The sequence below is a fragment of the Chelmon rostratus genome, chromosome 14 (genome assembly GCF_017976325.1).
Source record: "Chelmon rostratus isolate fCheRos1 chromosome 14, fCheRos1.pri, whole genome shotgun sequence".
NCBI lineage: Eukaryota > Metazoa > Chordata > Actinopteri > Chaetodontiformes > Chaetodontidae > Chelmon > Chelmon rostratus.
In genome coordinates, this window is record NC_055671.1 from 15,628,115 (window position 1) to 15,639,224 (window position 11,110).

Genomic DNA, 11,110 nt, shown 5'->3' on the forward strand with positions numbered 1-11,110 from the left:
CCCAGCCCTCCCTCCACCCTTCAACCGCTCTCCTCCCTCCTCTTTATACCCATGCCATCTGCTGCTCTTTCCCGTAATAACCCCGTGAATCTGTATTAATCAGCCTCTCTGCACGTCGGTCAGGTTGTCTGGATGCACGGCGCCGTCTCCAGCATACCAGTTTATTACCCGTGCTGTCAGCTTTACGAATGAGGAGACTGTAAATGTATACAACTCATTTGGGGGGACGGGATGAATGAGGAAATCCAGATTACTCCTATCCCCCCCCCCTCTCCTCCTCCCACGCTATCCCCTTTGCTTCTCGCACTTATTCTCTTATTGTTTCTGTTCTCAGCGTCTGAGGAAACCAACATCTACAGGAAACCCCCCATCTATAAGAGACAAGGTTAGTGGATTCCTCGCAGTGTCTTGTTTTTGTCAGGCTTTTGTCTACCTGTCAGCCAGCTGGTTGCTGTGCTTATTGTCAACGCGTTCACAGTGTGAAACATTCTCCTTAGAGGAAGTGAAAGCATTTCCTCTACAAGCACCACTGGATATTATGAGTCGAGATTATCCAGTGTTTCAAATATTATCTCAGATTCTGCTCCTCCATCGTCTGATAACTGAGCAGCAGATTGTGACAGTGCTGGAACGATTAATCAGTTACTCCGAATCCTGTACAACATACAACAATTGTGATTATAATTATGAATAAAACATTAAAATTAAGATAAAACACTCACAGGTTTCAGCTTCTCAAATGTGAAGATTTGCCACTTTTCTCTGTTTTATATTGCTGTAAATTAAATGTCTCTGGATTTTTAGCTGTTGGTTAAATAAACTAAAATGAACTTTGAGCTTTATGGCTGGTGAAGTGAGCCTGCAGGTGTTTTAATTCAGGAGTCTCACGAGTATGAAAGCTCATTAGTCAGCCGTTAATGAGGAAGGAAGGAGGTTGTCTCATTGTTAGATTGGCTTAATAACAGCCTTTTTTGATCACTTGGACTTCAGTCTATTCAATTTCACTCATTTCAGTTATATTTGTTGTTTTTTCTATGTGTATTATTCCAGATGTGTTAGAGCCAGTGGTGGGCCAAGACCAAGAAAAAGACACAAATCATCACATTTGAGAAGCTGAAACTAATGTATTAAGATCAGTTTTTATATGCTGTTTGGGAATTTGCATCATATTTTAAAAGTTCTTCATATATTTTGTATGTAAAATCTTAATTTGGGAATTAACTATATCTAGATAGCCAGTAGGTGTAAAAAGTACAATATTTGTCTCTGAAATGTAATGGAGTAGAAGTATGAAGTATCATGGAATTAACTGATACTTGTAATTTGTACTTAAGTACAGTACTTGAGTACTGGTAACATAAATTGTTAGCTGCAGCACTGAACTCCACCTTCAGTCAACTTAACCCTGAAGTATCAGCCCCCATACTGACCTGATGAAGGGGATCATGTACCTGCCATGATGAGACCAGTACAAATTAATTTCTTTATTAATGTCATTTTTAAATGTAGTGTTTGTGCTCCTGTATCAGTCACATTCATTTCTTCGCGTGGGCCGCCTGCTCACTGGTTATAAATATGAGTACCAAAAAATAACGCAAACAAACTAAAGTAAACTACATGACTACGACTGTGATGTTTGACGGTTGGAGCCGCATCAGAGGCAGGACTGCAGACTCAGTTGGTGAGGTGAAGTAAAAACTGAGCGAAGCAGCGCCAAATTCTGTGAGTGTGTAGGTGATCCATCAGTGCTCAGACGTCAGGTCCGACAGAGTTACAGTTCCCCAGAAACACCTCTGGATGATTTACGCTGAGCTACAAAGTGCTGACAAACCTCTCCCCCTTCAGTCTGAGCAGGCAATCTGTGGCCTGGGCTCTGTGCAAAAAAATTGAATTTACAGCATGAATCATTTATAGAGCAGTTTTCATATTAAGGCAGAGCACCATAATCAGGTATATATACTGTATATTAAGTACCGTAATGTATGTCATTGTCAAACTTGGCTGTCTGCACATCATAAACAAACTTTTCAGAGCGACTCAAGGAGGTGTTTGGTTATAATACCAGAGGGGGCACCTGAGAAACTGTGTGGTCTTGCCATATTTTGACAGCTCCACTTGCCTGAAATCCATGTGTACTGTATGTTCTGTGATCGCTGTTTTAAATGTGAAAACATTACCAGGATCAGAGTGTAGGACGCTGCCTTGGCCTGAAATATGCGTGCATTGCATCTCTTCCTCATGCAGAGCTGGGAACAGTGATGTCTCTCTCCCTGTTAAAGACTTCAATAAATAAAGACCTCATAATCCCCTCCCAGAAAGGGATCGCTCAGCTGGATTTTCCTGTTAAGTTTGTGCTGTCCACAGACCAAAAGCCACTTTCATGCCTCCACGGCATCGAAATGTGACCTTTGTTACATGCCAGCAACTCGCTCTTTTCACGCTGTCTGATAAAATCCAGAACAGTGAACAGTTTTCTTTAATTCAATACATTCTCTCATCCACACATTTGTTTTGACGTGTTTCACATCACAAACAACCTTCCTTCGTCCCTCACCGGCGTTGTTGCGGCGAACCCTCAACAACTTTGCTTGCTCACTGGAAGCTGTGCATCCCATCACATTTCCTCTGACCTCCTTTCCGCTCTCTGTTCCCTTGTTTGTTTTTGATGCCTCTCCTCTCCTCCTCCCTCCCTCCCTCCACCCCCCCTGCTGTGCCCTCCCCTCTCTGTCAGTAAATGCCTTACTTTGACCGCCTTGTTTCTCCTCTCCGCTTTGAAATAGCGAACCAACAGCAAAGTAAGATCAGGCTGAACATGTTTTAGCATTCTTCTGCTCTCGGTTGACCTTTTTTGTGTTGACATGATTTCTCTCTCTCTTTCCCTCAGACCTATCTGCCTCTCCAACAGCCAACAAGAGTAAGACCAATGAGTACCTCGTCAATTCCAGACGCCTCTCCACCTCCAACTGTAACAGCCTTTATCACCCAGACTCCAACTACTACCCAAATACTGGCTCTCCAAAAGGTACGGCTCCCTCTCTTTCTGTAACACAAGCTTCTACACACAAAAGTGCCTAGAAAACTTTATTTACACCAAATGCACGATACAAGCACATCTAGGCCCCCTTTTTATCTCCGACTCTGTCTCTAGTCTCCAGGGTGAGGAGGTTTTCGTCTGGAGGGGAGGAGGATGGATGGAATCACAATATAAACAGGGTAAGAGAGGAAGACATTCTCCTGCTTTTCCCTTTTATATTTCAAGTGTGTGTGTGTTAATATTTAATGAGCTATTTAATTAAATGCTTCTTTTCCAACCTCACCCACTGGACGCGATACAGAGTAATGCTCCTCTCTCCTTCTCTCACGTCACACTCATCCCTCCATCTGTCCAAACAACAACCGTCGCCTTTTGCCTTTTCCTGCCTCCTCCTGCCTCCTCCTGCGTTATTCCATCGCCATCTAACCACCCATGCATCCATCCCCCTCAACCAACTTATTGCTCCATCTATTTGTCCATTCTTCCACATTACTTATCCCTCCTCCCCACAGGGAATCGGCAGGATGATCCTGAAGGAGGAGATGAAGGCCCGGTCAGGTTGTCACGACAATGACCAGTGGGGGAGCAGACGCAGTTCCCGCTGTAGCAGCAAGGAGGCGCTGAACAATCTGGGATTCAGCTCCCTGAATGGCTGTAAGTCTGTGGTTTAGAGTGTATGTGTGTTTGTTTCGTAGCTTCTTGAATCTGTCAGTAAAGCTAAATGTTTGTAGATGTACTCCATGTCCTACATGTTGCATACTTTACTGTGTGTGGCATATTTTGGTATGTATGTGTCTTTATTGTATTTACTGTAATATTGTTCCTATAAAAATATGTGAGGCCCTCTTGGCCAGGTTTTTCTGGAACAAGATTGTTCAAGAGTCATGCAAGCTGCTTTTTGAGCGCTTTTAGGTGCTAACAATTAGGGCTATCAACAGTGTAGCTGAGGACGATGGGCATGTCATAAGTATTTGGTCATAAAGTGTGTGTGAAAGTGAAAGATTCACCTCATGATGGTGGAGCTAGAGGAAAAGTCAGCAGCAATCCAGCCAGTAGTTGTTCAGTCCAGACAACAGACCAGCATTGCCGTCCTCAGATGTGCTTTAGTGCTAAATGTTAGCATGCTAACATGCCGAACTAAGATGTTAAAAATGCTAAACATTATACCTGCTAAACATCGAAATGTTAGTGTTTCACCATGGTGACGTTAGCATGTAACTGAAAGCACTGCTGAGCTAAATGCTAACTGAAATGAAATGAGTGTACTGAAGGATTCAGATGGCTCAAGGCTGAAATTAGCATCAGCTTTCAGTTCAGGTAATGCTGGTGATTGGTGAAGGTTAGAGGTTAGGAAATGAATACTCACCTTTATAGGAGGAGGTGTGTGATGCTGAATGCCGTCGGAGGGGGGGGGCTCCCACTTAACTCTCCCATTCATCCCATTCCTCATTGCATTCAGCACGTGTGCAGGCGAGACTAAGATGGAGAGACTCGGAGAGAGGAAGAAGAGAGTGTTTAGGTGTAGGTCAAATGGGAATAAAAGAGAGGGTGTTATAACAGGAGACGGAGAGAGAGCGAACGAGGCGGAGAGTGAATTAAATTTAAAAGAGAACGAGGGAGAGGGAGCGAGAAGCTGAAGCAATTTGGAGCTGTTCGGAGAAGATGTATGACATGAAGCCAAGAGGTAAATCAGGGTCAGAGAGCGGTGGAGAGGGAGAGATGAGCTATGAGCACGGGGAGGTCAGACAGAGGGAGGTGTGGGTAATGTGGGTGTTCAGTGCTGCGTAATCACTGTGGGTTTATGGCGTCTGCTGTTATTATACAGATTGAAAAATACAGAGAGGTGTGTGCTCATCTGTTCTTCACAGCTAATGCCAAGCTAATGCCAAAATGGGATGTGCACCGTTTGATAGAACTGCCACAAACTCGAATTAAATAACTGGCACTTGCTGTCTTCATTCACTTTAACTGATTCGGTTCATTTTTTTCAGCCATGCTGGCTGTGTGGCTGCAGGATCCCAACAACTGTTGGATGGATTGCCATGAGATTTTGTGTAGACATGCATGGTCCCCAGATGATGAATCCTAACAACTTTGGTGTTTCCCTGGCTTTTCCTTTAGCGCCACCATCAGGTTCACATTTGTGGTTTTAATTGAAATATCTCTATAACTTTTGGGTGGATCGGCATGAAGATTGATACACACGGCATAAATAACTTTGGTGAATCCCTGTTTTTCATTTGTCCAGTGCTTTGTGACCAAATGTCTGCAAAACTAGTGGCATCCTCAACTGTACTCTAGTGCGAATAAGCAAATGTTAGCATGTTAACACGCCAAACTAAGTAATCCATAATCCTTCAGCAACTGATCTTATTTTTTGTATCCAAACATGTATGTTTGAGAATAATAACCAAGTAAATGTCAAGCTATAGCGGAGTCCATTAAATTTACAAAATGCAGTGGATGGATGCCATAAACATATGCATTTTTAACATGAGTGGCCCATGCTGCTTCATATTTCATACGATGTGTAGGTCCTGATGGTGATTTGTCTGCATGTTGATGCTATCAGGGGCATATCTTCACACAGCTGATGTTTTATAGATGTCCCACAACAGCTGGCTTTTTTTATTACCCTTCCCCTGAAAATGAACTCCCTCAGTTTGTCCTCATACTTTTACTATGTGATAGGTTTATTAGCCAATTAACGCAGTCTCAAATACTGCATGTTCACACAGTCTCAAAGACACTACTATGCATGTACTGATGTGCATGCACAAAAAATTATATGAAAACTTGTCCACTTTTAAATATGCATTTTATATATACTTTAAACAGCTGAGGTGAAGTATCTTCAGTGGATGTAAAATATGGGGTGCTATTACAGTCCCTTATTGTTGTGAACTTGACCTCTTTGGATGGATTAGAGAGACCTTTTTAGGATTTAAATTAAGTTAATATGGTGCTATTGGAGGGTTTTTTCAACTTTAGGAGCTCAAGGCGCGAGTCTTTTGATGCAATTTTGTATTCCCAAGGTGTAAAGCTGATTAAATGAATATGTCGTCCTGTCTGTTTTCCTTCTGTCTCTCTATCCTCAGCTCCCAGGTCGGTCTACAGCGCAGACAGCGGTGAGTGGTTCATCACTGCGTTTTGATCTCTGAGGTCATCTCAAGGGGACGGCGACACAGCGGGCTGTCTTCCCTCTGATCCCCTTCATCCTGTCGGTTCTGCTGTGACAGCGCCAGAGCTTTAAGTGGGAGATTGTTATCAACTCCCACACTCACTCACACACACACACACACACACACACACACACACACACGCACACACACAACTCCTGCCTTTTGGGTTACAGGTGGGAAGATGAATGGCGCTGTAGCTTAGGCCTGTATTTATCAGCTTTTCTTTAGCAACAGCACTGAACCAGGATCAGTGACCTGAGCCCCTCAGCCATCTGTTTCACAACCTACAGCTACACACAACAAGTTTGAATGTAATGATGTGTTTTATGCAATCAAATTACCCACACTTGGTCTTTAAATACCTGTTATGCAGCAGCATTGTGTAAAATAGATGCACTGTCTTTCTTTGTGATCTTTTCAGCAACTATTTTATTGCTTCTGCATGAATTTAAACCCCAAAATGTCCAAACTTGGCCTCCAATTTTGTTTTAAATTGCATTGTTGTGTATGCAGACTGTCATATAATGCCATAATCATTTCAGCAAAACAGAATAACTGATCAATAATTGTGCAAATTACTCCAAAAGCTTAACTATGAGGATTAAGTGGCAGCAGTGATTACATTGTACTCTAAAGCCTGATAAATTATAGGCTTAGGCTAGTAGTTTTCACACTGTTTGACATCGGTGTGCACTTTGATGAAACAGCCATATTTCCGAGATGCTCATCTCATTTCTTGTTGAGAGAGAGTTGTAGATGACAAACCCATTATAGTCGAGCATCTCACATGCTGTACAGTAGCTCCACACATCAGCCTGTATTCTACTGCGTCATGGTGTTTCATCCCGGCTCTTTGACATTGCTGTGTAATTTAATTCCCTTCAGCATCAGAGTGAACAAGAGAAAAAGAGAGAGCCTGAAAGAGAAGAGAAGGTGGGCAGAGTAAAAGAGCAGAAGAGAGGGAGGTGGGGGGGGCAAGAGACTGAGGAAGAATGAATGATGAAGCCAAGAAACAGGAAACGAAGATGGTGAAGAGGAGGCAGGTGAGAGTAGAAGTGAGAGATAGAAGAATGACCCGGGAGGATCGGTGTGACTCCGCTGCCCTCTGCTGCTTCAGCTGCAGCAGTGCACACCGCGAATGAAGGCATGCCAGCGGATGCTCGGATGCTGGTGGTTACCAATGGTTACAGCAGGGATGCGACCACGCTGGAGGAGTGATAACAAAAAAAAAGATGGATTAAAGAATATTTGTGTTATCGCTGTGGTGATAGCGTGCAGGGAAGCAGCAGTAATATCACATTCCTCCAGCTTGTTGGCTTGTGAATGTGGCATGTTTCTGTAGTTTGTATCTTATTTGTATTTAGGGTGTAAATGTAATAAACAGAGGCTGAAACCCCACCATTCCAGGCTTCGGGTGAGCTGTTTGTGAGACACTGATTATAATGCTCCCAAAGTCAAATTGATTTCACCAATCTGTGTGCAATCAGAGCTGTGCTTCGTCATCGGGAGTCTGTCAGGTGGGTGTTTAGGAGGCAGCGGTAGCCTTGAGGTTTACAAAGAAGCTACAGTGTGAGACAGAAGAGCTGCTGCTTTGAAATCTTACAGCAAATGGAAGAAACTGTTTCCTTCAGAAGCTGGAGGGCAAAGACAATAGAAACCGTCTCATAATCCTTCAGCAACTGTCAGTACTCTACCTCAGTACAACTTTGTGCAAGTATTTGAGTGCTTGTCTGTCATGCTCCTTTATTTTTCAACTTCATGACATTTCAGATGGAAATATTGAGTTTTTTACTTCACTATATTTATCTGACTGATGTAGATACTGGTTACTTTATAGATTCATATTTTGCATGAAAACATATGATAATCTTATTGAAGACAGTGCATTGCTAAAGATTAAATCAGTGACCCCTTACAAAAAGCTGTGTCTTTGTCACTTTTCAGATGTTTAGCAGTTTCACCAAAGAGACATTTCCCTCTGAACTTCTCTCATGGTTTCGTTGAAATAACTGTTGGAGGCTTGAATTGTCCTTTATTTCAGAAAAAAGGCAAAGATTAGAGAAGAGTCTAAAAAACTGGATATGAAATTGTGCAGCAGAACGTTTTATCTTCTTTCCTCTTCCATGAATCTTCTTACGACCCCTCAGATTTGTCGTCTGAGCCTTTGGAGGGGCCTGACCCCAGATTGAGAACCACTGGGTTCAGTACAGTACTTTTACTTTTGATACTTTAAGTACATTTTACTGATAATACCTCTGTGCTTTTACTGAAGCAGGATTTTGAATGAATAAATGAAAAGAGTATTATTTATGTGGTTGTACTCGTACTTTTACTTATGTATGAGATCTGTGTACTTCTTCCACCACTGCTGGTGCTACTGAGATTTATATGTTTATATATAGAGGTACTGCACTCCTATTCACAAATTGAGTGTGTTAATGTTGTTTTGCATAATTCATGTGTTTGTTTATGGTTCTGTGTTTGGATTTGTTCTTCCAGACTCGTATATTGCCAAATCGGCCTCGTTGCCAGGCTACGGCAGAAATGGACTAAACAGAGTAAGCAATCATGATTAGTGTGTCTTTGTGCGCATGTGATAGAGAGGGAGGATAAGACAGGCCGTCATTAGCTAAACCGTAAACTGTGGTAAAGTCCTTCGTTTGCCACTGAACCTTTAAACTCATCTGTAACGGGTTCGGTAGATTAGTCAGTGTGAGAAATTCAAACTACTCTGTTTGATCCTTTCCCTCTGTTATCAAATTCATCATCCATGTTTGCTAAACTGCTCTTGTGTTCCAGCAGCCTGGCAGTGCGGGTGCAGATTATTACCAGTATGACAGCAGTAATGCAGTTAATTGGCAGATCAGAGGTAAGCCCACTGTACAGATTAAATCTTCTTATCCGCAGTTCTTCTAGTTTACTCCTGATTTACCATCCCCTCCTGATGCATGTTAGTCAGGGTCTATATATTAATGGAATAAAGGTGACAGTTATTATTATTATTATTACTGAAACTGTATTTTCTCTTCTCCATTTCTTTCAGAATACAAGGTAAGATGCTTTTCCCAAAGCTAGCAAACTGAGCCAAGAGTGAAAGGTCCGGATCAATGGATAACAGATAAGGACGATGTGTTGCCTGTTTAAAGTTCGTATTGAACGGTGAATCCATCTCGCTCAGTAACACCCACTGGAGTTAAATTTTCTGAAGCTGACTGGCTCACTTTATTGACAGGGGAGGGAAAACAAGCAAAAACAGAGTTTGTGTGATGGGTGAGAGCCCTCAGCCTTGTCTGTTTATGACAAGACAAATCATACCTGTGATTAAAAACTTGATAGAAAATGTTAATATACACTGAAAAATAGAAAGTTCATGAAGCTTGATCCACTGTTTTTGTGCCACATTCTGTGTATGTACAATAATAATAATCATAATACCCTGTGGAATATTTCAGCAATTAAACATAGAGGCTTAGTCAATTAATCAAATTTATTTTAGAAAGAAATTAATTAGCTGTATTTGGCCACTAGAGGGAGACAGAGATTAAAAAAATATATAATCAGTCTGCCTGTTTTCACAGCGCTGAAACGTTCCTGTCCAGACTGGTTTGCTAGGATTTTCTTTTAAATGATGCATTTGAATGATGTTAATACTGAATCAACAGCTTGTGTTTTTTGCTCTCTCTCTCTCTCTCTCTCTCTCTCTCTCTCTCTCTCTCTCTCTCTCTCTCTCTGTATGTGTGTTAGATCTACCCATATGAAGCCCTAATTGTGTCAGTCAGAGGGCAGCAGCGTCTTCCAAATGATGTGGACCGAGCCAGACTGGAGGTAAACTGCTACAGGACTGAACTCTCTCTCTCAAATGCTTTTGGTGTGTCCAACACTATTTTAGTGGACACACTGAAGAGTGTACTGGTGTTTTTACCAGTCGTGAAGCAAAAACATGTCCACAGTGAATTCTGTGGTAATCATGTCAGTATAGTCGTCAAGATATTTTACTCTGGATTACTGTAGTTTGACAGAAGTTGCTCTGTCTCCTCTCTCCTGCCAGCGTCACCTCTCACCAGAGGAGTTCTACAGAGTCTTTGGCATGTCCATGTCTGCCTTTGATCGCCTTGCTCAGTGGAAGAAGAACGAACTGAAGAAACAGGTCCGACTCTTCTGAGAAAATGAAGTCACCAGAACCATCTAAACCAGTGCTGGTCCACCGCCAACAGTGTGCTCTGAAGAGTAGCCTCCAGAAAGACCTCAGATCTGACCCCAGGCTGAACTGGATGAAGGCAGGAGCAGAACTGTTGGCCTCTAGATCTTGCCATGCTTTTAACTAGTGGGGACTTGGACTCCTTAAGCAATACAAATGAAGCCAGCCAACTGGCCAAAAGGGAAAAAACTGGAATGAGAGGAAGGTGAACTGGAAGGAGAGCATGAGAGGACTTTGAGAGGCAGCAGATGAGCTTCACTGGGGCTGCAACAGAGAGAAAGTTAATGACTAGAGGGAGAAGTTGGCCGCTTCCCCCTCTTACCAGCAGAGGGCAGTGTGTTAACAGGCTGACACATGACCCTCCTGGCTGAAGTACTTGGTACCGAATTGAGGGTCCACTATGTGGAGCCAAACTTGCATTCATGCTGAAATGGAGGGAGTCAGTTTGGGAAGCAAACAGGCTGCCTGGAAGACACTATCCTCAGCAATTTACAGGATCACAAGACAGACAACGGACAACGATGCGACTCTCAGTGTTAAGGTTATTGAAGGTGATATACACATGGTGTTTTTATAATGTGCTAATTACTGAAAACCAAAGGGTTTCTTCCTTTTTTAATGCTGGCATGTGTTTGATTTTGATGTCAGTTTTTCTGAAGCCATATCGGTTCTTCTCTGTGACAGGAGCAGGCTGTA

The 11,110-nt window shown here is 42.5% G+C and overlaps 1 protein-coding gene across 1 annotated transcript in view; it reads left to right on the forward strand.

Annotated features, from left to right (window-relative positions):
* Positions 1 to 10,378, forward strand: part of LOC121617085 (actin-binding LIM protein 3-like) — a 39,699-nt gene extending 29,321 nt beyond the window's left edge. The window contains exons 14-23 of the mRNA XM_041952107.1: positions 335 to 385; positions 2,885 to 3,022; positions 3,149 to 3,213; positions 3,547 to 3,688; positions 6,133 to 6,162; positions 8,716 to 8,774; positions 9,016 to 9,085; positions 9,260 to 9,267; positions 9,961 to 10,041; positions 10,265 to 10,378. Of these exons, the coding sequence (XP_041808041.1) occupies positions 335 to 385; positions 2,885 to 3,022; positions 3,149 to 3,213; positions 3,547 to 3,688; positions 6,133 to 6,162; positions 8,716 to 8,774; positions 9,016 to 9,085; positions 9,260 to 9,267; positions 9,961 to 10,041; positions 10,265 to 10,378 (758 nt within the window). The remainder of the gene's footprint in view (positions 1 to 334; positions 386 to 2,884; positions 3,023 to 3,148; positions 3,214 to 3,546; positions 3,689 to 6,132; positions 6,163 to 8,715; positions 8,775 to 9,015; positions 9,086 to 9,259; positions 9,268 to 9,960; positions 10,042 to 10,264) is intronic.
* Positions 10,379 to 11,110: the final 732 nt, after the last annotated feature.